At 48.0% G+C, this 26,221-nt stretch overlaps 1 protein-coding gene across 2 annotated transcripts in view; it reads left to right on the top strand.

The window, feature by feature from the left end:
* dsd (attractin-like protein dsd) overlaps nt 1-26,221 on the top strand; it is a 153,137-nt gene that overhangs the window by 82,336 nt on the left and 44,580 nt on the right. For both annotated transcript variants that reach the window (XM_084591538.1, XM_084591539.1), the window contains 5 exons: nt 2,707-2,907; nt 10,945-11,019; nt 19,220-19,379; nt 19,464-19,522; nt 23,061-23,219. In XM_084591538.1, coding sequence (XP_084447664.1) covers nt 2,707-2,907; nt 10,945-11,019; nt 19,220-19,379; nt 19,464-19,522; nt 23,061-23,219 — 654 coding nt within the window. The remainder of the gene's footprint in view (nt 1-2,706; nt 2,908-10,944; nt 11,020-19,219; nt 19,380-19,463; nt 19,523-23,060; nt 23,220-26,221) is intronic.

The raw sequence follows: 26,221 nt of genomic DNA, 5'->3' as shown, positions 1-26,221 counted from the left end.
GCCCGTTCATGTGCAAGCGATTGAGTGAACTGAGCGACGAGCAGCAGCGACAGAGCGAAAAACTTCCAACTTATTGGAACTGTGTCGCTCGAGCCGCTCGAGCAGTCGCGACAGCTCAAAACAGGTTTTTGCATCACCACAGCAGAAATCGGGAGTGTTTTTGCTTGCATGTGAAACGACCTTTCGGTGGCGCATCCACAGCTCATTTATTGACAGCGTGCCAAGATGCTGCGCAGTGATAAACGTCACAACATGTTTAGCTTCTGACTATACTTTTGGTAGCTCCTGCGGTGGCAGGGAGCGAACTTGGCGGAGTATCCGTGATGGCTTGATTGCACAAGCCTGGTTAGATTTATCACGCTGTGCTTGGAGTGGGCATAGTCCACTGCCCAAAATCATTGGAAAGCGTGATAGCTGCAAATGCCATTTGAAGTGAACAATGCTAAAAGCCGGTGTCATGATCGCAGCTGACCGCGTGCTTTTGTTGATTCATAGATGCAAGGATGGACGACTCTCGCAAAAGAAAAAAAAACAAAAAACAAATTTGCTGCTTCTTAACGTCTGCAGCCGTCATAGCTTATGCTACACTGCATGTTCAGCACGACTAGAATGGTCGTCGCCCGCAAAAGAAAAGTATTTGCCGCTTCTAATTAATGTCCGCAGTTGCCATAGCTTACGTTACGCTGCACGTTCAGTACAACGACAAGGATGGACAACTCTTGCAAAAAACAAAACAGATCTGCCGGTTCTTAACGTTTGCAGCCGCCATAGCATACACACATTCAGCATGATGACACAGGACGCGCATCGAGCATCAGCTGCCGTGCGCAGAGGGTTCACAACACACACTGGAGAAAGCGTCCGATGTTCTGTCTGCCATGGGCAGAGCTGGCTTGTCAGCACATGCGTAGTGCATGCTGCTGCGAACGAAGGCCGGGAAAGAGACAGGAAGGAGAAAGCTCGGCAGTAGAATAGGGGCACACCCTTGTGCTTTGCTCTATCATGTTTTTCCCTTCTCCCGAACACCACGGCTCTGCTCTCTACCGGCCATTGTCAAACCGGTTCCATCTCGTTCCTTCATGCACATGGCTTGCAAACGTCACATGCTAGTGCGCAGGAAACGATCACCGCAGATGCGCGCGCCTTTGGGAAAGGGTGTGGCTCTGCCCTCTCTCTCATTCCTTCCGCACGTGGCTTGAAAACGTCACGCGGCAAATGGCCAATGGTGGCGTGATCGTCTTTGGGGAAGACGCACTGTCCAGTGCGTGGTGCGGAGTTAGATATATCGAACGACCAGTGAAATTGAGTTTGATATACGGCGCAGCTTTCCTATACTTTTACATGGGATTTTCAAGGGGATATTTCGAGAGTTTGATATAACCAAAATTCGAATTATCCGGGTTCAACTGTAGTACGCAACATTTCTTAGTAAATGGGAAAGGCACAAAGCTATATATGAGCCATTGCTTCTTAGACGGGGCATCATGGAGGCTTTACTAAACCATCTTGAGCTTGGCCCCCCCGTGTCCCCAGTGTTGAAAATCATGTGCATTAAGAATGCTGTTACATGAGTGGGGCGTATTGCGGAGCTGAACCTTTCATCCTGTGCAGGTGGCAGCTTGCTGTGTGGCTTCGGAGTAGAGTCGCCGACGTTGTTTTTTTTCGGGCTTCGCGGGACCCTGGAAATGGTCCGGATAATCGAACAGTCCAAAAAATCCGTGAACATGAAAAAAAAAAAAAATCACTTTTCTCCGAAAAATTTACTTTACCACGAACTTCGCTGCTCCCCATTTTTCGCTTATATGCCGATAACAAAGAGTTATAGCATAGCGCGGTCTGCTACTGTGATCGGCTTCCGCGCGTCGCCCATGCGCACACACTTGTGTGATTCGATATGGCGTGCGCGGCCACTAGTGTGCGCACGCTGGCTGATGCAGAAGCGGCAGGTGTGCGCGTCACCGGGAAGCATGTAACTCGCTCAAGGTGGTCACCGCGTGCACAGTGGTGCCCCGCAGAAGCGGATCATGCTAAATTGTAACTGCTGTAACCCTTCAGTTAGAACATCACAGCCAGTCATGCTTTCGCCATGTCGATGCCACTTCACGATGTACTGCGACACGGTCGAACGTGCCGCGAACCAATGCAAGCGCCGCGTGAAGCAATAACATATTTTTCATGGTTAACGACGGTAGCGAAGACTGCGAGACGGAACTCACGGAAAAAAAGGAGCAGAACGAGAGCCCCCATGACAGTGCTCCCCTCCCCCCCTCGTGTGGCAGCTGCGGCGGGTGGCGTCGGAGTGAGCGCTGCGGACAGTGCTGACGTTACATTTTCAGTCCGATTGCACGCTCTTTGTAGGCTGCCGCGATGAAAAGGTCGAGCATTCGTTTCTTGCCACTGCATCAAATGGCGACGATGAGCATCCGAATGACTGCTTCGCCTAGCTTTCATAGCTGCGCATAACAGGTTGTTTGCAAAAACGACGCCCGCTTGTATCTAAGTAATACCGAAAAGCCTCCAGCCAAAAAAATAAGCGATCTCTACAGTATTGCTCGCGCCAAATTTGATCAGTCGGCCGCGTGACGGTTCCTGAACAAAGTCCGAATTATTGGAGTCCGAAAGATCATTCGGCTACTGTAGACCCAATTTTTGTAACTCTTGTCCACTGTGAGACACAGTAACAAATGGTTTTCATCCCCTTTGCAGCCCTGTCATGTGAGGACTTCCAGACATGCAGTGCCTGCCAGGAGCATGAGCGGTGTGGATGGTGCGATGATGGCAGCAATACGGGCAAAGGCCAGTGCCTGGAGGGCTCAGCATCAGGACCACTGTCTCCTGCTGGCTCAACATACCGAGTTAATGGCAGCCTCTGCCCAGCCCCCAATTGGTACTTCACTGACTGCCCCAGTAAGTGGCCCATGCTCACACTGATCGGCCTGCTCTGCTATGACTCCATCATTTGCAGCTCTCTGCTGTGACGGTAAAGTTTCAGCCTAATGGTTTCTGGGCTGCAAAGCTTCACGTTTTATTCTTCTTTAAGTCCCACCGTAATTAAACACTTGTCTTCGGAATGTGATTAGCCTGCTCCAGGGCTTATTATGGCTCTTAGGAAAAATAAAGTGCAGACCACTGTTCATGCATGGTACATACTCCGGCGTGCAGCGAGGCTACACAGGCGCAAAATACCGTATTTACTCGCATAATCCTCGCACTTTTTTTCGCAGAAAATCGGTGCGAAGTTAGGGGGTGCGATAATTACGCGGGGAAAATTTTTGAACAATGCTTTGGAGTGTTGAAAGCAAATGTAAATAGGTTGTGAACCGGGGTTCTCAAGCCAGCTATTGTAAATTTAACCAAAACTTCAATTGCAAGCAGGACTTATGTTTGTAATAAAACCACAGAGACGACAAGCACTACCTGCAGAAACACTTTATTTGCGAAGGCTGGCCGCCCGCAACATCACCATCACTCAGAGTCCGTGGAGTCCACGTCGACATTGCCATCGCTATCGCTGGTCGCTGCTTCGTCGGCTTCCTCAGCTTCACCCTCTTCATCTTCGTCCCACACCAAGTGGTCTTCTGTCGCGTCCAGGGCGTTGGAAATGCCAGTTTTCTTGAAACTCTTCACGACCACGTCAGCGCCAATCATGCTCCATGCATCTGCTACCCAGTTGCACAGCAGCTCCACAGATGGCCTCTTTATCTTGCCACCCGGCGTAAGAGCGTGTTGGCCTTCGGCCATCCATTCTGCATACAGCCTCCGAACGTTATCTTTGAACGGCTTGTTCAAAGACACGTCCAGAGGCTGCAGCATCGATGTGAGGCCACCTGGTATTACTGCGATGTCCGTACGCAATTCCGTCAACTTCGCGCGAACAGAGTCCATGAGGTGACCGCGGAAGCTATCAAGAACGAGAAGCGACGGACAAAGAAGTGCTCCCGGTCGCCGTGCCCACACCGTCTTCAACCAGTCGATCATCAATTCTGCTGTCATCCAACTTTTCTCTTGCACCCGCACGTGTATTCCGGAGGGCAGCTTTCCTTTTGGCAGGGTTTTCCGCTTAAAAATCACATATGGTGGCAGCTTCCGCCCGTCCACAGTCACGCCTAGCATGACTGTGCATCGTTGTTTTTCGGCACCAGTCGTCCTTATGTGCACAGACCGCGCACCTGTCTGCTCCACTGTAGTGCTGCTCGGCATATCAAAATTGAGGGGCGTTTGGTCCGCGTTTCCGATCTGGGAGAGCAAGAAGTTTCTTTCCTGCCGAATTCGTATCACGAAGCGATGGAAGTCCACAATCTTGTCTTCATAGGCTGCAGGTAGCCGCTGGCAAAGCGTCGTCCGCCTCCTGAGCGAAAGTCCATTGCGCCGCATGAACCGTGTGGCCCACCCGTTACTTGCCTGGAAATCTTGCGCCGAGATGCCTTCTTTCCTTGCAATTATGCGCGCCTGGTTCCGCATCAGCTCTATTGACACGGCGCAACCATCCGCCCGTAGAGCCTTAATGTAGTCCAGGAGTGCAGTTTCAACCCCAGGAAACTTTCCCGTCTTCGGACCACGGAAGGCACGCCGAGTCTTGCTGGTTGCCTTGAGCTTGTCGTGCTGCCGTCTCCAGTAGCGGACACAAAACTCGTTGACTCCGAAGTGTCTGCTGGCAGCGCGGTTGCCGTGCTCCAAAGCGTACTCGACAGCTTTTAGCTTAAAGGCAGCGGTGTAGCTTGCGTATCGCCCCATGGCGAAGCGGCACAGAGAGCACGGTGACAAAAGTAGCACGCACTGAGCGAGGCCTACGAAAGTCTTCGCAAAATGGCAGAACTATGCGCGGAACTCGGGAGAACGTGCGGCGGTACCAGCGGAACAAAACTGACGAAACACCTTGACGTTTCCTTCTCGAGGCACTCGGAGTGGTCGGAGCTGGTGATGATCGTCGGTTGGGTCGGGTAGCGCCTCCTGGTAGCGCACGCACCTAACGGGGCCAGCTAGTTTCAGTAGCACTAGAAAGATGGCGCTCGCTACGCGTAGTCGACTGCCGCGGTGCAACATGTAGACTCTCGCGGCAGTGATGTTGGGGGTGCGATGATTATGCGAGGAAAAAAAAAATTCCAATTTTCGATAGGCAATGTGGGGGGTGCGAGCATTATGCGAGTAAATACGGTATTGCTCTTCTGTTAGGAAGTAAATAGGCTTGGGCAGGTTTGTAGCTCATTATAACTCGAGAGGCGTAGTGCAGGAACAAAGAAGGACAAGACAGGACAAGCGCTAACTTTCAACACAGCATTTATTGTGGATCAAGAGCATATCGTAGCGTGTGCTACAGCAGCCGCTGGGCAGCTGCTCATCGAGTCTCGTGCGCGGACTCGAAGAAGTGGCCCCGTGGCGTTCGATGAGAAGAAGCTGAAGTTGGCTGCTGTCTCTCGGTGCTCCGGACCTGCTCTTCTGCGCCTGCTAGGTCAACCCCCCTTTAAAACCCAACCTTCTGGTTACGGGCCTAAACGGCTACGTGACACTGGTGGAGGTGAGGCCTTGACCTCCATGTCTCGGACCTCTCGCAGCCGTTCATCGAGTCCCAACCGGCTTCTGCTCGTGTCTACACCCGTTCACCGCTGCAGCCGTTGCCTCCGGGGTCTGGCGCCGGAATTTGCTCCTCTACCTGAACCAGCGCCAGCCGACCAGCACTCCGAGATTTCTACAATGACCCAGGCAAGTCAACATTTGCTGCTTCAGCAGCCACGTATGCCCCCCAGTTTCCATGGCGCTACTGGGGAAGATGTCGACGACTGGATCGACCAGTTCGAGCGAGTGGCGCAATTCAATCAGTGGAGCCCTGCTCAGAAGCTGCGCAATGTATATTTCGCCCTTGAGGACTGCGCAAAAACGTGGTATGAGAATAGGGAGGCCAGTCTTCAAAGCTGGGATTCCTTTCGCCAGCAGCTGCGGGACACTTTTGCCAGCCACGACCGCCGTGATCGCGCACGCCGCCTCCTAGAAGCTCGTGTGCAACTGCCTAACGAGAGCGTGGCCATGTTCGCTGAGGACGTGACCCGTCTCTTCCGACAGGCTGATCCCGACATGACGGAATCAGCGAAGTTGCGCCACCTGATGCAGGGCGTGAAAGAACCCCTCTTCGCTGGTCTGGTTCGCTGTCCACCTCAAACCGTCGCGGACTTCATCAATGAAGCTACCCTCACTGAGCGAGCTCTGCAGCAACGATGCCGACGCACAGAGTCTGCCTGTGGTCAGCCCTTCAGCAGTGTGGCCACATTGTACGGGTCCGCTGAAAATCACTCTCTGCGTGAGCTGATCCGCGAGGTAGTTCGCGAGGAGCTCCTTAAGCTTAATCTTGGATCGCCTAACGCGACTGCCGCTGCTGTCACCGAAGCCGTACGTGAAGAAATCCGTCAAACATTTTCATCGCCTGAGTTGCTGTCGGAGCCACGTTCTATGAACTACGCAGCGGCTCTTCGTCGGCCTGCTGTGCCTCCAGCGCAAGAGCTTCGTTTCGAATCACAGCCGCCGCCTTCTCTGCAGCCACCATTCCACCAACCTTCCTACCAGCCACCATCCCACCAGAGCATCATCATGCAGCTGTCCGCTCCTCAGCCACTATGCTACCAGTCTTCCTACCAGCCGCCATCCCAGCAGAGCGCCGTCATGCAGCCACCGGTTCGGAAGGCAAGCGTCTGGCGCACTCCTCGCCAACGGCCGCTGTGCTACCACCGCGGAGAACCCGGCCACTTGTACCGTCGTTGTCCATACTGTGAGCTCGGTCTTCGGGGTTTTTCTCATGATTCCTCACGTCCCCGGGTCGGCGAATGCCCTCCAGAAATTGAGGAATACCTCGCAACCCGTGCAACCTCTTCGAGCGACCGTACACAGTCTTCTCCGGCGCGCTACTCATCACCTAGCCGCTGTGATTTTAATGATGCGCCGAGGCGCCGGTCGCCAAGCCCACACCGGGGAAACTGAAGGCGGCGACCTCAGGGGGGCAGGTTGCTGACGAACGGAATCGATGTCCCAAAGGCCCCCCGTGACGACTCAGCCCGATGCTGTGACTACGATGGTGCCGCCGCCACATGAACCCGAAACTCCCAATCAACCTCAAGCCGATTACGTGGTTAGCGCCGACCTTTCCGTTCTCGTCGACGGACACCCAGTAACCGCTCTGTTAGACACCGGAGCAGACTCCTCAATAATAAGCAAGAATTTCGCAGATCAGCTCTCCAAGGTGAGAACTGAATGGCTGGGGCTGCAAATTCGTACTGCTCGCGGTCACCTTATGACACCGATCGGACGATGCACTGCCCGAGTAACCATCGCCGATTCAGCTTTTGTAGCTGTTTTTGTTATCCTGCCGCACTGCTGCAAGGACCTCATACTTGGCATGGACTTTCTACTTGAGCATGGGGCCATTAGTAATGTTCCTTGCCGTACTGTCATGTTTTCGACGCCTGCAACGATGACCGCTGACTCCGAACGACGCCACGCACCTTTACGCATCGTTGACGCGGATGTATCCATGCCGCCACGTTCGTCTGCTCTCGTCAGACAGGTGCGACGACCAGTCCTGTGCTGCCAGCGTTGCCGTACAGAACACAGAGCTTCTGTTACATCATGGAGTCTGTGTTGCACGCGGTATATTTCATCTGACTAATGGTCTAGCTCACATGCTGATTACGAACTTCGGGAACGAACGGCAACGCATCGCTAAAGGCACCACGGTAGCCTACTTTGAAGGTGTCGCAGAAGCAGCCCACGACTGCTTTGTTCTTGAGACCAACCCGTCTGCCAGCCAAACGCCCAACTTCGACCCTGATGTGAATCCCGCTCTATCACCGGCAGAGAAGGATAGACTTGTCGGGCTACTCTTTCAGTTTCAAGACTGCTTCTCATCCACCTCCACGGTTAAACAGACGCCCCTGACCAAGCACCACATAATAACCGACGACCGCACCCGACCTGTCCGACAGAACCCCTACCGAGTGTCACCGCGGGAACGCGAAGTCATTGCTCAACAGGTTGACGAGATGTTAAATGACGGCGTCATACAGCCATCGAGGAGTCCCTGGGATTCGCCTGTGGTCCTCGTTAAGAAAGACTGAAGTTTAGGGTTCTGTGTGGACTACTGTAAGCTCAATCAGGTCACAAAAAAAGACGTCTACCTGCTGCCACGAATCATTAGACCGGCTGCGCCATGCACACTACTTTTCATCGCTTGATCTTAAGAGCGGTTACTGGCAGATCGTAGTCGATGAACGTGATCGCGAGAAGACAGCGTTTGTCGCGCCCGATGGACTTTAAAATGAATTCAAAGTCCTACCTTTCGGATTGTGTGGACGTAGTTCTATCTGGTCTTGCAGATGTGTCTAGTCTACCTGGACGACGTTGTTGTGTTTTCGCCAACGTTCGAGGAACACCTCCAACGTCTCTCCACTGTGCTACGGGCTATCGGATCTGTCGGCCTCACGTTAAAACCCCAAAAGTGTCACTTTGGCTATGAAGAGCTCCTGTTCTTGGGTCACGTCGTCAGCCATCGAGGAGTTCGTCCTGATCCCGCTAAAACATCAGCTGTCACCAAATTCTCTACTCCATGTAACAAGAAGACAGTTTGCTGTTTCTTAGGCCTCTGCGCCTATTACCGCAGGTTTATTGAACACTTTTCACGCATTGCCGCTTCGTTGACGCGTCTCACCCGGGATGATGTCACCTTCATCTGGACGGACGAACAGCAAAAGGCATTCGACGAGTTACGGCACCGCTTGCAGACAACACCTGTGCTTGCCCATTTCGATGTGAATGCCGAGACTCTGGTCCACACAGATGCCAGCAACGTGGGTCTAGACGCTATACTCGTCCAGTGGCAAGACTGTGCCGGTTCGATGAGAAGCTGAAGTTGGCTGCTGCCTCTTGGTGCTCCGGACCTGCTCTCCTGCGCCTGCTAGGTCAACCCCCCATTAAAACCCAACCTTCTGGTTACGGGCCTAAACGGCTACGTGACAATATACATTGAAAGCTCGTCATTTTGAACCTCGATAATTCTAATTTTCGGATAATTCGAACTACACTTGGTCCAGCCAAGCTGCATAGAGGTCTGTGTACAAAAAAGCCCATTAATTCAAGTGCGAGTCTGTTCCATTACCGATAATTTGGACTGCGCACCACCGCGTCTGAGTGGCCTGACGCCCAGCACATGGCCACAGCAACACCTCCGCGATAGGGAGGTATAGTTAGAGGCTGCACACGTCCAAAACGGGGCAGAAAATAAAGCCAGGTAAAACCATGAAAGAGTTGGTAAATCCTAAATAGTGCCATGACCGGTGCAGCGACTGGTATGCTGGAGGGTAGTGGTTGGCAGCCACAGCAGTGGCTGCCTGCTCTCTCGTCCGCACAACTTTGGGAACTTGCAGCTAAACACTTGTTAATTTGAGCCCCATTAATTCAGAAATACAGATTAGTATTTCTGTCAGTGTGGTCCCAGCCAACGGCCATGCAAGGCAGTGACATCAGATGGGCACTACAGGTCTCCAAATCAAAAACCAAATCGTTGCGAAGGGAAAAACTTTTTTTTTTTTTTTGCAACTGGCATCCATTTTTCCACCCATCAGTCATCAACGAAAGCATGTGGTCAGTCGTGATCATGACGCCGGATTTTAGCATCATTTGCTTCAAAAGGGGTTTGCTGCTATCATGCGTTCTAATAATTGTGTTGCAGTGGATGGAGCCTGCTCACTTGCGACATTGTATAGCAAACATACTGAAAATGAGGCTTGCACAATAGGGCGAGCACTGGCATTCTGCCAAGTTCGAACCGAAACAGGGGATGGTGCGAAACAGAGGAACGCGGTGACAAAAGCCTGTTTCAAATGCAAGCGAAAACACTAACGATTTCTGCTGCGGCGACGTAAAAACCTGTTTTCAGCTATCGCAGCGGCTAGAGCGACGTAGTTTTAGTGGTTCCAACACTGGAAATTTGTCACTCTGTCGTTGCCGCTCGCCACTGAGTTCGCATAATCACTTGCATGTGAACTGGTCTTAACACTTTCCTGTCCACTGGAAAAGGGGTGGTTTTTGGATGGATGATTTTTTTTTTTTTTTTCATTAACAAAACTTGCTTGGTACAGGAGTGTCTAGTATCAAACTGTAGAGGAGGAATTCCTCTTCACAATGGTATTAGTGACAGTCAACATTTTATTGAATAAGGGATGAAAAAAATGAACTGTCGGCAAAAATTGCAGTTAAAAGAAACAAACACAAAAGTTTCATGATACGAACGAAAAAAAAAATTTTCAAAATATACATTTTTTACAGCAGTGACCAATGCAACATTGCAGCAAATTTTAGCTTTCTGTGTACAGTATTCGCTGAGTTAGGAAAGAAAACAGTAGTCAAGGTCGACCCCTGGCTGTCCTCTAGCGGAAAAGACTGCTCCCTGCGCTGCCGGTGGCAACTAATACTACCCAAAAGATGGCACCTTGCAGATAACAGCTGTGACCTTCGGAACAGTGATCTCTTCCAATCTGCGCGCAGCAAAAGCGGAAACTTTTGGGGAGCAAACGCGAAACTCATCGAGGCATGGCTGTCGCCGTTCCAGGTCGGTTTGACGTAGTTTCGCTGTCAGTGCTAAAGTCTGAAGAGCTGAATTTGTCTTCTGAGCCATCACTGCTGCTGTTCGCATCCAAAAACGAGCTCTCCGATGCATCAACGTCTGTGGAACTGTGCTGTTTCCACACAGCTGAGTCTGGTGAGGGAAAGAGGGGTGTAAAAACTGCTAACAAATTGCCGTGTGCTGTCACGCTATGAAATCTGGCTCTTTTTCTTGATAGTCTTGACAATGTGTGAGACAGCCTGCTCACACATTGATCTCCTTCCTGCCTATGCTATCCGAGACTCTTCCTTGATTTCTCTAGTCACCTGCTGACATTTGTTGCATTGCCTTCTATCCCACAGAATGCCAGTGCAATGGACACAGCACTTGCAATGGATCATCCGAGTGCCTTCAGTCCTGTCAGCATCGCACCGAAGGTAAAGGTTTACCTTATAATTGTCATCTTAAATTTTAATATGGTATGAAAAGGTAGAGCAGCATTAAAGCCACAATAATTTAAGCTTTTAGCAAGGCCAGCGGGAGATTTAATAATATATCCAAATGCTCATGGCAGCAAGAGTAATTTGCACTTTTTATTAAGGGTGGACACGGGGATCAGATCTCGAAAATCTCGAAAAAAATCAATTTTTGGAAACCACGCATTTCGGTATCTGCAACACATTACTACGTTGTATCAAAATGGTTTGGCTGAAAATGCACTAAAAGTGCCTCCCCCCCCCCCCCCCAAAAAAAATAAATTGTCAGTGCACAGGTGAGAAAACAGTTTTAAATCGCGCAAAATCACTGCAGTTCACAGAGCCATATCTCGTCTTTCCTCCCACTGAGCGCCGCCATCTTGGTATTGTTCGAAAGCTCAGCGGCTCGCCGATCTGTTTCTGAATTCTTCAGTTGTCGCCATCTTGTAACAATCGTACAAACATAAAAAAGACGCGCGGGTCTGCCGGAGGTGGTCACACGGGCTCTTCGATGAAAGCGCGGCTCCAATTGGTTGCAGTGTTAAAAGGCATCTCCCCATTGGCTGCTGCTGCGGCTGCGGGCAGGTTGGCAACCGCTGCGAGACACTGTCACACTGTTGTCTACCACTTCGGCCTTTTTATTTGGCACGCATATTCGGATTTCTTGCTGCTCCCACGATACGGATGGATCGTCGCTTGTTTGAAAAGAAATTTTCGGCGAGTCACGCCTTCGGAAAACAAAAGCGCAAGCCTCCTACGGCGAGAAAAAGACAGCGGCCAGCAAGAGACTGAACATGCGGACAATGTGCCGTGTTATCTAGCACTGTGCAACAGCAACAGCGAAGCTGACAGTCACTCTGTGCCATCAACGCCGATAACCCATTTGACGAAAGACGCACCAGCGGAGGCTCTCATGCGTCGGTGCAGGCGACGCAGGTCGAAGGTCATCATTGTCAGCAGAGAGGGTGTACTCTGTTTCTGGCGCATCGTGCGACATGGAGACGCAGCTTGCAAATGAGCCCCAACCTTCGACGAGCAACAGTGTGATGACTGAAAATTCACCAGACGAATCGTTGGCCGATCGTTACATCATTCAGGCACGCCACGAACCGCGTTTCGTATCGGCAATGATGGCAGAAGCGCAGGCATGCGGCGTTCACAACTCTCTTCGCACAGTATCCGCAACAGAATGGAAGTTGAGTTTGGTGGACCAGCAAGGCAAAGACCAAATTTTGGCTCCTTGTGGCAGTGAGTTTATTCTTGTGCAGGTTTCCACGGTGAACTCTTTGTTTGTTAAAACTTTGTGCCCAAGCAGTCATGAGGTACAATTCAGGGATCCAAAGAGCCTACTCAGAAATGTGTGCTACCTTGGGTGTATGCCCTGGTGCCTTTGCCGTCCAGCGGGCTTAAGAAAGGGTTCAAGAATGCTTGAAGGCATACAAAGTGCGGCAAATAAAGAGGCAGAGGTGCAAGATGCCTGACAGCAGATACGCGAAATATTACAGCCCTGGTGCTTTCTAATAAGTCTGCAGTGCTTGCAAAAGTTTGCAGGCCGTTTTCTCAATTGTGCTTTTTTTGCTGTGTGTGTGCTTAGAAGTGGAGAAGGAAGAGAATGTTGGTGCTCAATTAATCAGTTGTCAGTGCAGCATCGTCCGTATGTGTGTGCCTCTCCTATTTGTCGTCACCTACTCTGCTGCGCGGTGCATCATGTTGCTGATCACCTTGCTCGTGGAAAGCATAGCACAACAATGTATGAACCGATTTTGATCCAGTTTGTTTTGCTGTGACCCATAAAATGTGCTGTACTTAAAGACAGTCTTGAAATGTTGTTTTATCTTTCCATTATTTTATTATTTCACAATAAGTACATGGCTCTATGCAGTGACGCACAATCATGTGCATGTCATGCTTAGTAAAAAATTATTAGCGCATGAAAAAAGAAATTAACACTGTCTTGCTGTAGATTAGACATTTGGGTAAGCATGTAAAGTATTCCTTGCTCCCTACCATGTTTTGTTGCTGTGCCAGGCTTTCCACAAGCAGCGAACATATAAATTATTTTTAGACAAAAACTAATGAAGATATCTTTATGAAACTTTATATTTGTCTTTCTGTTGTAATCTGCAGTATGTGTACCAAATTTCAGCCCATTCTGTGGAGAAACAAGAAAGTTAGCTCTGATCCCCTCCTCCTCGCTAATCATTAATTACTCATTAAACATTAATTTGCTCAAATGCACTTGGAGGTGATATGTAGTCTTTGTCAAAAGTGTAGAGCCCAGGGGGCCTGCTTCTGAGTCACTTCGTATGGCTTGTAATGCATTTCCAGTGTTCCAAACCTCTTAATGGTAAGGAGATTTTCTGTCCTACCCTCTCCAGTAGGAAGGACCTCTGCTAATACTAAATCAGCGCCACTACACGGCTGCAGAAGCAGACCCCCTGGGCTCTACACCTTTGACAGAAGCTGTACCTCTTCAAGAGTACAGGGGTGGAAGTGCTGCTCCATTTGCTCCATCCTGCTTCAAAACGCAAGATTGCTCCAAAACTGCTCCAAAACTGCTCCAAATCAGCTGCCTTGAGGTTCTGCTACCAAATTTAGCTCAACATGAAAATGATGGTGGCGCGCTGCTAAGAGAGGTGTAATGCATCTTGCACTGGGTTAATAAGGCAAAATTTTCGAAAGCTAGGGAAGCATGGAGCATAAAAATATTTCTTTGCAAGTAAATTTAATATGAGCCGCAAGTGATTGAAAAAAATTAATTGCGAAAAAAATAATAATAATAATACACTTGCATATGATATAGCACCTCCTCCCAGCCTTTCGAATCACCGCAGGAGAGAGAAACGAGAGCAGCAAGTGATATGCCGTTAAGTGCCACAGGCCGTTAGGAAACTTGTCCAAATGTAAAAACTACACGAGTTGTTCTAATGCTTTTGCTGTGAAAACAAGCAGGTACTTTCCCATCGAGGCTTCTTGTTAGTGACAAGCATGTCAGGCCTACGTCAGACAAAAGTGTGCGTGAAGTGTTATGAGTTGGTGCAGCGAAGATGTCAATCTCTAGAAACCGTTTCAAGAGCGCTTATTCCCATCAAATCTATGCTAGGTTGTGCGCAGCTTTTTTTAACCTGCCTATAGGAAACCCAACCTCAAGTTTGGCTGCGCGACTGCAGCGCGCGCTCCTCCGCAAGCGGCAAAATTGTGAAGCATCGGTTGGGCGCGGCGCTAATGCTGCGCTTGACCGAACGTGTTCTGGCAACTTGTGTGCTGCTCGTGTCGCTCATGTTACCTCTCTTTGTGAGTGCTCGCGCCGGCCCGCCGCATTCCTCTTGCACCTGTTTGCATGCCGGCTTCGCAGGCATGCAAACAGGTGTCACAGCTGAGTTTAAAACATGGCTGGAGTGGTTCCGCGACGCTCGAAATGTGGGGAAGTGTATTGTTGTGTTGCTGGCTGTCGCAACAGCTTGCCTTTAGACTTTCGTGTCTTTGCGGCTTCTGCACGCGGAAGCAGCTCGCGTTCTTTGTCTACTCACTTTGCGCGCACTTGGATTTCCGTACTGAAAGAAAGCTATCTTGCGCGCGCGTGCTCCTGGTTCTACTTTTCAAACAATTAGCATTGGAAATCGCAAGCTGGCGCTTTTCAGGGCATGTTCATGCTAGCTGCAAACAGACATGTCACATAACAAAGACGGGCCGTTGGGTTCATTTCGAACCCACGACATAAGGAGCAAAACTAACAAAAGAGAACAAGGATATGCTGCCTCGCAACTCATGCTCAGACGCAAATTGTTTCTTCTTTAGAAAGCAGACACTGAAGCTCCAAGGCAGGATATATAAAATGACCTGTAAGCAAGGATACAATTGAGTGAACATGTTCGTTTAGTTTTGTAGTGTTTAACGTACACCTCAGCGCGACAAGGCTACGAGGGGCACTGTATTGAAGACCTGTAAAAATGTCACCCCCCCCCCCCCTCCATTCTGTGGTTATATAACGGGAACGTATATTTCTAAAGACCTCCTTGCACTTCGCCTCCAGCGAGCGGCGGCCGGGATCAAACTCGCGTCGCCATGACCAACAGTCCTTAACGCGTGAGCCACTGCAGCGGGGCAAGTGATTGAATAAAACAGTTATATACCAATATAAAAGCTATAGGAACAATGAAGTAATAACCACGCAGCGAAAATTTGTTTTGCTAGATATTGCCCAGAACTGTCTCATTTACTCTGTAGAATTGAAATTACTCGATCCATTGCGGGACCAGTTATTAGGAGCTGAATGCGATTCACGAAAATTAAAGCGCGGAAATATTTCGTTTGCAGCAGAAGGGTTGATGTTTCTTTGTATACATGTGAATGCACATTCTATTCAGGTGGAAGCTACGTATAAAATGTTCTGAGTATGCAATTGCACGACAATCGTCATCAAAATTAACATATCGGCATATACTGAACAGCGCACCTAAGATGCGAACGAACCCACGTATCTTTTATTAAGTTCATAGGCACCAACTAGATTACATCTGCAAGCCCTTCAGAAATTAAAGCAAACAGCGCATCGAATGGTTGCATGCGCCTTACAATCTGGGCCTTAATGAAATGGGTATAATAAAAATTAAATATTTGCCTCAAATCCACGATGTGGTCTTTGACCTACGAAACACACTTAGCCTTCACGAGAACAGCTTATCTTCTATAATCTGCTCAACAGAATGCACATGGCTGACTAACAGCTCTCCCTTTTTGACATTTGTGCCGTGAAAATAGCCACCACTGTCGGCTATTTTTTTAAACCACATCGAAGCGTGTACATTGCTGCATACTCACTTCAAACACCACTTCGTCCAAGCGCGAGCTTGAAAAGTATAAGCAGAAGCGCACGCGCAAGACAGCTTTCTTTCAGCACGGAAATGCAAGCGCGCTCAATGCGAGTAGACCATGGTAGAATTAGTAACTGCGGTCAGGGCGCGCGCGCACGCAAGCAGCTTTCAACAACGCGAGCGACAAAGAACGCGAGCGCGCGCAAAGCGAGTTGCTCCCGCGTGCAGAGGCTGCAAAAACACGAAAGTCTACAGGCGAGCTATTCACTCTGCCTGATCGATTACTTGGGCCCGGATTCTGAAACGCTCCTAACTTTAGACCGCTTCCTAACCTTCCGCAAGGAGCCCTCCATGCTCCCTAAACGTAAGGCGCCCCCAGAAGGCAAATGCGTATTCCAGAAGCTCCCCATCGCCTTCCCTGCCTAAGGAGCGCCTCAGCAAAGGAGGCCGAACCGAAAAGAGTGCTGGTTTCGAGACTATACGCAAAAGATGCAAAAAATATGCACTGTATTGCTAAAGTATACTGCTAGCGTTGTTAACTTTATAGTTTCATCGATACATCTGGCCATAAATTCTATTTGTTTGGTTAAGCACCAAAAAAAGAATGACAAAAGCGCTGTATTGGACGGGAAAGCAAACTCAGTCTGGCAACCGTCGTAACATCTGACCGGCGTCGAGATAGTCGAGAGGTCACATCGCCATCGTCGCCGCGCGTCGCTGCATTTTGTTGGTTTTGTCCTCGCGTTTCGATTGCCTTCTGTGTAGTATTCGAGCGGATTCTGCCTGTCGGTGAGATGCCGGAGACGAGACACCGCCGGTGCCTTGTAAACACCGCCGTAAACAAGTTCAGTCGCGCGTCGCAGAAATCTTGCGTAACTTTCAAAGCTGTCGTCTTCCGATAGGTAACGCAGCGTCATTCTTGCTGCTCGCTAGAACAAACGGCAGAAAACAGTTGTGCTGTCCGCGAGAACTGGCAAGCACCGAACCCAAAGACAGACTCAAGCGTCAGCAGACCGCGGCCATCTTGACTGCACACGACACCTGCCCGTAGCCAAGCGTACCGCGTGCACAGTCGTGCGGAGAAGCATGCGTTCAGGTAGAGGAGCGACGTTAGGAAGCACGAAGGTAACATCCTGGCAGCCTAAGCTCAGGGAAGCACCAAGGGGGCCCTAACTTAGGGCCCCTTAGTAAGGGACGTTTCAGAATTGACGTCAGGCCGCCTTAGAGTGTGTGAGGAGCCCTTAGTAAGGCAAGGAGTGTTTCAGAATTCGGGCCTTGGTGTTGGCCGGGGAGGGCGCTGTTTACTGGCCCCCGCAGCGCCACCCTGCAATGCTTGGGTCCCCTATTGTAGTGCAGGCACGAAAAAAGAGAAGGCGGACAGGCGAGGTTGCTAGGTAGTTTTGGACTTCCTGGGCCAACACTTGTGGGCATGTGTACGCGCTCCGCAAATGCGGCACCATCATTCATATGTCATGGGCGTGTTCATACATAAGACTGCAAGGCGTGAACATTTACGTGGTCTTTATTACAACAGCTAATAGTCAGCAGGCTGGCTAGCTAGCTACAAAGAATCAAGTGATTTCCCTAGATGCAAGTGCTACATAAAGTAGGGCTTCCAATCTGCCGGTAGTGGCACGAGCATGCAGGTGTCTGTCTACTCTGGGAACTGTGGGAGTGTGCAGAAGTAGAGTGTGGTGGGAGAAATAAATGTGGTGCATGTTCATTTCCCAGGCAACTTGCGGCTAGTTGATGAACATTAGGGCATGCAGGGAAGCGCAGTCCTTCAATGAAACTCTCTTTGCTGGTAGCACAGAGGCCATGGCCTACTCCTGCTAGCGCTCTTTTTCAGCTGTGTTTCCTGTGTTGAACCCTCATGCAAGGCTCACTTTATTGTATCAATGCTTGGCTTGCGTAATGAAGTTCTGGCTGATTTTTTTGCTGCAACGGAAGATACACATACTTCAAATTTCCTATGATTACTGCGTCGGTGACAACCAACTGCTCACGGTGCAGAGGAGGACTGGCAGTCGCAGCATCAGTAATTTGTTGTTGTACCGCCACAAAGATCTGGTGGTGTGTAAAGCCTGATAGTCCAAGTGGTGACTTGTGGGCCACCTGGAGATGTAAGCTGCGGCCAGTGCTCAAAGCTGTGTTGACTGTTTGTATATTCGTATCATTTGTAGTCGCATTGGAGAGTGTTCAGAACATCCGAAATTCTGCACTTTGTGCACAATGCACTCTGGTCGAGGAATTTTATTGTTTGTGTCAACCTAAAATTTGCATCAACTGGACTTGTATAACCGAGTTTCTACTGCATTTCTATCTTCTTTATATATATAGCACTGTGTCATCTATAACCATTGGTAAATCTGCAGTTTTGGGTTTATTTCCGCTCTGCAAATAGACAGTTATAGACGTGTTTAGCCAGTTCTGTAGTCATAACAATGTTTTGTCAACTACTTACATATTGTGCTGCTCTGTATTCTGTGATAGTCTTTAGCTGTTAAAAAATCCTTTGTTCAGTTTTTTACTGTTATTATGACTTGTATTTTCATGCTGCTGGTGTAAATGAAAATATCATTTTGAAAAAGTCCTTCATCGTATAAAAATTAATATTCGTCTGCTGAATTTTGGATTGAGTCATATTTCTTTATTTCTGATACCATTAGAAATGTTTTTACAAATAAGAGGCTGCAAATTCACCTTTCATCTTCTCTTCCGAGGTTTGCGCATCTGCTACAAAATGGATGGCACCTGCTCCAAAATATTCTGACCACTGATTTTGTGAAAAAGAAAACAAATTGAACAAAGGCTTTTTACACCCACCTTTGGGGTTTTGTATACCGGCCACTTATCTGTGCAGCCTGTACAGCCGCCCCAATCTTTGACTGGCGTGCATGATGGCCACCTTTTTTGCGCTCCTGCTCCTTAGGGCAGAGAAAACGCCGGAAGGTCAAGATTAAGCAACTCGCCGGGGTGATGCAGTGGTTACGGCGCTTGACTACTGCTCCCAAGGGTGCGGGATCGAATCCCTCGGCGGCCACTTTTCGATGGAGATGAAAAGCAAGGCGCCCGTGTGCTGTGCGATGTCAGTGCACGTTAAAGAACCCCAGGTGGTCGAAATTTCCGGAGTCCTCCACTATGATGTCTCTCGTAGCCTGAGTCGCTTAGGGATGTAAAACCCCACAAACATCAACCAAGATTAAGCAAGGACTTGATGAGCGCTTCCTTGTACTTGGGCTTTTTGTAGGTTAGCACCTCTGTAAAGCTCAGAATCAAAGAAACTGTGACCGTCATGCGCGCCAATTAAAGATTTGGACGGCTGTACATTTGTGCCCACTTTGCAGGACCACACTGTGAGCACTGCATTGCTGGCTACCATGGCAATCCGGCCAATGGTGGCAACTGCACTCCTTGTTTCTGCAACAACCATGGCACCTTTTGCCACCGGGAAACGGGCAAATGTAACTGCACCACCAAGGGCATCATTGGCCCAAACTGTGATAGGCAAGTCACAAGCCTTCTAAACTGCACACAAGCTTACTGTGGTGGCTTTGTCATCTGGCATTCACTTTCCTTTTTCTCCTGCAGATGTGACGAGCAAAATCATTATGTGGGCAGCCCCCAGGAGGAAGGCGGCACCTGCTTTTGTGAGTGCAGACGAGCCCTTTTTTCTTTTTAGGTTTGAGGGGCATTCAGTGAACGACAAGTTAGCATTGCTCACAGCTGCACCTCACTTTGTTACCGATGCACATGTGGCAGCTGTGGTGACACTGTTTCCACCGTAATCTGAAAATAAATGCATTGAAACGAACATCTTAAGTAACAAGCAGGCTCAATTCTACAGCCTTTCTTTTTCATATTAAATGTTTTTTTCTGTCGTTGATGTAGATAGCCTATGCATTAATACAAAGCTTCCTAGTTGATACATTGTTTAAAAAATGAAAAGAAAAAATTGCTGTAGTTTAGCTTTGGTTAAACCTGGAAGGAAGCAGAAGCTTCATTTGGACGGCTATGCCTGTGGACGAGCTTATGATCAAACACTATCAACTCTTGCGTTACCGCGAGAAAATGGCCGTTTTTCATAGGTCTCGGAAGATATTTTTTTGCCAGTATAAATAATACTGCAGCACACGTTCCAGCTACATAATTGCACATAATGGAATGCTCTTTTCAAAAGCATAAGTTACAAGGAGAAAAAAATTATTGCGGAACACACAAAAAAATAGGAAAATTGCCATTTTTGTAGCGAGCTGAAAAAAATAAGAGAGAAAAGGCGCATTATTTACAGATGCATTATTAAGAAAGAAAATATAGAATATACATTTTGAAGACCAATAACCCAGGAACTCTATGACAAATAAACTATTTGTACAGTGCTGTTCCTCAGCGGCATAAAAAAAAAAAGAAAAAAAGAAAAAAAAAAAACTACAGGAAGAAACAGCCTCATTTATCGTGCCATGTGGTTAAGCAGTTCCCGGTTTTCGTGAGGAACAGGTACTCCGCCTTTTTGTAGAAAACGTTCGCCTTTTTATTCAACTTTTCACTTCTGATAGCACATCCTGCAATTTTGCCTTTTCGGCACCTTTTGCGGATGGTGCGCCACTTATTTTGGGACAGGATCTACTTGGGCAACCTCTTCATTGTCAAGCTCGTGCAGCTGTTGGGTGAGCTCTATCCGAAAAGAAAGTTGGTCAAAGTGGGCGCTCCATTGAAATTCCGGTGTTGAGAGGTTTTGCTGGTGGTGCACTTAAAAAATAATGAAGCTATGTACAACAGTGATGTCAGTACAATGAAAGAAAAGCGTTTTCCACCATCTCACGCACTTCATCAAAACGTAAGACTCAATCAGCTGATCTAACTTATCAGCACTAAGCATCCCAGAATTGTATTCGTCAATCAGTAGTGGATTCTCGATTCTCTCTTTTCTTGCGGTTGTAACATGCCTGTTGATGGTGTGTTCTGTAGACATCATATGGACCACCCACCCCCCTGACCTTCCATTGAGGATGTTGTTCTGCCATCGAACATCACCTTTCTTTACCTTCTCCCACGACACGTCCTTCAGTTCAGATGGGAAGCGCCTACGATGACGCCATGGCAGCGAACAGAGTGACTGGCATTGTAGCGATATAGTAGCACCGGATGTAGCCCTTTAGCAGATTTAAGAAGAGAAGCGAAACCAAAACTACTGCAAACTGGCTGTAAAGGCCGGGTATACATGTTGGACTTGCGGCAGACCTTCATAAATGCGTTTTTGTGGAATGAAGCTACCCGGACTGAGAATCAAAGCTCCTTAGTCAAGGCTCTTTGAGTAATCACTACTTAATACTATCCGATAGCAAAACCAACAATATGATTCGATATTTGACTTGCTGGAACTCTTTTGAACACAAAAATTTGATGTTAATGCCACATTACTGCTAGTGGCAGGTATTGTTTTCAAGCGCGGCCGCCACGTCCCCTTTCGCGACAACACATGCACATTAGTTCGCAAAAAGGTCCGTCAAAATCAGAACTTTGCGTGAGTGGGAAAATTTAAACTGGTACTACAGGTGCAGTGCCTACACTAATCACCGGTGGCGCTAGGTGCACGAGAAATCATTCAAACATGTCGAAATCGGCGATTTAAAGCATCGTTTATCGGTGATCGATTTGAATAGGCGTGGTAACGAAAGAGTTAAGCACTGGTTCAAATGGTAGTTTCGTCTTTATTTATGCCTACGAATACGCTGCGAGTAGTGAGACAAGTAGTGAGACTTGGTTTCTAACTTGTTTATCTGAATTGTCGAATTGGTGATCTTGCGTTGAAGAGCAGTCTAAATTGGCACCTCATTGGGTTGTCGTCTTAGGTTGGCAATGGTGCAACTCCAAGTCAAAGCTCTCTTCTGCCATTGGCACAAAGGATGTTTTATGCTTTGGGTCTTTGGTGTTGTCACCCACGGCAACCGCGAGTTCTTTCTCTTGGTGACTTTTTGGGGAAAGAGAGGCGCAGTATACTTCAGGTGGACACCACGGAATCGTGAACACCCACACCTCATTAGGTCAAGGTCACTTGAAGGTCAAATTTAGTGCCACGCAAAGACCAGCTCTACCTAGCGTAGTGAACATTTAGCTTCAATTGTAAATTAGTTTATAAGAAAAGAAAGACGCAGTATCTGTCAAGGTCACTTGAAGGTGAAAACCGGCGTTCATTTTGATCATTTTGCTTTGAGCTGAGCAACAGTCTCTTGACCCGCTGTTCGCACATGTTGCAGGGTATTCGTGAAAATGATGACATGGTCTGTGGGTGAAGTGACGATTTATTTTACTGCTGTTGGTTGAGGGGTTTCCCTTTTTGTGGGATACTTTTTGCGGTGAAGTTTTGAACAAGCAGAAGAAGGCAGGTGGCAAAAGGTAGAGTGAAGCTGGGTGAAATGCTCCCGACAGACGCGCAATATCAACCTGAATTCCGCTTCTTCCGACAGAAGTCCTTTGTACAGTTAGTTTTGCACACTGCAACCTTTTTGGGGCCATGCTTGTCGTTCTCGTCATCTGTATTTAGAGCAAGGGCCTCCACAGCCAAATGCTTCTTTCTGTTAGTATCCATCTTGGCGACTGCCCTCATGCCATGCAGTTCACTCATTGTTCAGTCTAGGGAAGGGGGATGTTGGAGATGCAGGGCTGGTAAGGGTGAGCCCAGCTTATCCTTCCTTGAGGCTTTGCAGAGAAGCATTTCTCCTCATGAAGTGGTGTCTGCCTCATATGTTGGCTCATTGGCTTTCTTTGTTGCTTTACCCTTTTGCACTTATGTACTGAAGGAAAAAAACTACAGTGGGTGGGCGCCACTGTTCGATTTTTCATGTTGCATGCCCCGAGGATTAGCTCCTTTGTACATTAGCAGATGTCCTCTCGATCGCCTATCATACGATCACAGTTTGTTAAAAGTTTGAATGTAATAAGCAGGGAATTGTGTTATTCGGGAGCATATTAGCCAGGAAAAAAAATATAACTTTATAAAGAGAATTTTCACTGCCCGCAATTTTGAGTGTATGAATCGGGAAATCATTTGAACCGGGAACATGTAACAAGGTTCTACTGTAATCAAGCTATTCCACCAAATTTAAAACAGTGCCATTTCGAACTGGCAATTTTCAAGAAAACCTGTGGATTTTATATACCATGCCTTCGCAATTTGCTTTCTTTCAGATAATCTCAGTATTGATTTCCAGTACACTTTCAACCTGTCCTCCGAGGACTACTATCGCAACATCAATTTTATGAATGTGCCAATCAAGGTCGGCAACGATGTAGAGTTTACCATCTCATGCTCTGGAAAGGCCTATGTCAACATCTCTATTGGATCAGGTGAGATCTGGCCTAAATATTGAATGACACTTCAGAGAAGCGAGTGACAAATAAAAAATAGTTACATAGAGCTTTGTTCCTTTTTCTCTGTTTCTTCTACAGTGTGTTTGTTTAAAGGCTGGCGAAGTTTTATAGTATGTGTAAATCAAGTGCCTTGATTTATAACATGTTTTGCCAGCTCACTGACAACTCTGCTTTTACGGTTTAACTCTTTCCCTACCATGGGCGAAATGGCCGTTTTTTGTAGGTTTCAGTAGATCTTTTTTTCTGTAAAAACTATCATGTCTAAAATTTTATACAATACACGAAAAAAAAGTCAAATAGATTTGCTTTGTAGGCATACCACTTTGAATATGAAGTTGTGGGTTTTAACACACAATATAATTTCCCAAAAACCATATTTTAGAAAAACAATTGAACAAAACTTGAGAAAATGCACATTTAAATGAAATAAAAAGAAATGTAAATAATTTTTTGAGATATGCAAAATGCAGAGCATTATATTGGCCACTTCCTGTGAAAAAATAAAACCTCGGTATTGAATAGTGTTCTTGATGCATAATGAGCAATCAACGAGGGCCGCTGCACAGCGCTATGCCAAAACGGCTGCCCGGTTCCCTTCCTGGGCAGAACGCCACTCCCTGTTTTGCAGGAGGCAAGATATGGTGCCCAAATGATGTTGACACCCTGGGAATGAGATGACTGATATGAACAACACAAAAAAAAAAAAAAAACATCCAGAGCGGTCCCAGACGCATGCAAACAGGCCAATAAAGAGTGGCCGCCAATGTTCCGGGCTGGTTTCCATCGTCGTCGGGGTCTGAACTGAATTCTGACGATAAAGCTGCATCTTCATAGTCACTGCTGCTTAGGTCATCGATAAAATCGGTTGTAGCTAGAGCGGAAGCGTCATATTTACGACGTTTCGAAGCGCGCGTCGTCGATGCGGATGCCGCCATTCTCGCATGTGACTTCGACGCTGCCGCATGCTCAGAGCGCTTTCAGAAATGGCCACCTCGCGGGAAGAAATTAAACAGCAATAAAATATAAACTTTAGTTATCCAACGAAATGCTAGATGGCGTAGCATCTCCATGAGCTACGCGGAAAGGTTCAAAATTTGCGTACGAAGTCATTAGCGGGCCGCCGATGTTCCGGGCTGGTTTCCGTCGCCAGTGGGGTCGGAACTAAATTCTGATGATAACTAGCAGCATCTTCAAAGTCGTTTCTGCTTGAGTCATTGACAAACGCAATCGTAGATAGTGCGTAGTCGTCATATTTGCGACATTTCGAAGTGCGCGTCGTCGACTCTGATGTCGCCTTTCTCGCATGCGACTGAGACGCTGCTACAGTGCTCTAGAATATTGGGCAGTGTCTCGTGCGAGGGCGGAGCATGGGCTCTTTTTGCGATGACTGCTGCGCCATCGGCCAGGGGGCGCTTCGTGTAACAGGTGTGCGCAGCGAGCCGTCCGCCTGCACTGCCGTCGCTCATCGTATCTGCACTGCGTGGTGCGCTTAATTCGATATTTAATGCTTGGTGATCGCCTATTTGCTTAAGAATTCTAACATTTCAACCATAATGCATTGTTCCATGGTCTGCGCGGCTGTATGGTGCTGTAATGCCAGCTACAATATTGGTACAGTGAACTAGAATATTTCACTGTAATATTGGTGCGGTGCGCGCTATTAGCCACGAGCTAAATATACAGCATAGGTCGCACTTCGCGTGTGTTATGAGTGCATCTCGTGTTTCCTAACCTATGTGAGTCTATTGTACACACTTGGATAAATATGTTGCACAGAAAGAAATTCATTCGAAGCCTGCGGTGTTTCGAAACTCGCAAATCTTAGAATCCTGTCTGAATAGCAAAGTGTTTTAGAGAGCTCTTGCGTTGTGCAAAAAAAAAAAAAAAAAAAAAAAAAAAACGTCATTCTGCAGACAGTCATTTATTCAGGTTCCAAACATGGCACAACATGCAAATCAGAGCCAGGCCGTACCGTCCTTGACCACAAGCGTACACTTCTGGGAAAAGAAATTTCCACTTAACGACGAGCACTCACCAGCAACTGATTGTATGCCTGCACCAGCTAGGGCACTACTGTAGCCCACTAACATGTTCAATTAGTGCCTCCGCCTCTACTGGATTTGAAACGTCTTGCGAACAACTTTTTTTCCTCTTATAGAAACTTCCGCCACAAGAGCCTCCTCACCCGATTTTGTGGCCGACGTATCAATTTTGACAGTTTTCAGGGCCAATTTGCTACTGTCTCCGGCAGCATCCTGCAGCTCACATGCACTCGGCGTAGTGGAAAGCTTTTTCTCAGCGTGGCAAGGCGATCCTTGACCACATTTCGGGTGTTTTAGTAACCAGGCTGCAGGATCTGCTTTTCAGCCATGTAGTAGTGGATTCATACTAAACTTCTAAAGCTCTAAATCTCAAATGTAAAGGCGAGCACCTGTCCTCACTTCTTAACTAGTTGTGATAAAGTGGAAATCCTCATTGGCTTTTAATACAAGTGAGAAGCAAAACATGCAGCCTGGTTACTTTTGGCAAAGACGGCACATTCGTTTTCCTTGGCAAAATCCCCCCTGTTGGGCTCCTAGGGACTGTCGCCGTCAGATGTCGGCTGCTCTTCATGAGCTAGCTTGTAAACACTGTCTCCCCGACTTTCATTTTCTTTGGCAGCGACTTTGAAACATATTTTGGTGCGTCCGGAAAGATGGTCGGAACGGCGTCATCAGTAAGCATATGTGACCGGCCTCTACTCTAGTTCACCGTTGATTGTTTTATACGCGCGCTGAATGAAAACTTGTTCAAAAAAGCGCTCGCACACAACGCTTGCTTCGTTCAGTACTATGTCTGCTTTCTTGATGCTCTGTGACCAAATCTCACAGCGATCGGTGTCGATGGATACACGGAAGAGAGAGGAACTCCCTTGCACAAGCTGTAACCGCTGTTGCAGCCCGGCACTGTCCCTTGTGTCGCGTCGTCTTTCCGTCGTC

This window comes from Amblyomma maculatum, chromosome 1 (genome assembly GCF_055883805.1).
Source record: "Amblyomma maculatum isolate TAMU_Amacu chromosome 1, ASM5588380v1, whole genome shotgun sequence".
In the NCBI taxonomy this organism is placed as follows: Eukaryota; Metazoa; Arthropoda; class Arachnida; order Ixodida; family Ixodidae; genus Amblyomma; species Amblyomma maculatum.
The sequence above is the reverse complement of the archived record's forward strand: the minus strand, read 5'-3'. Positions and strand labels throughout refer to the sequence as shown.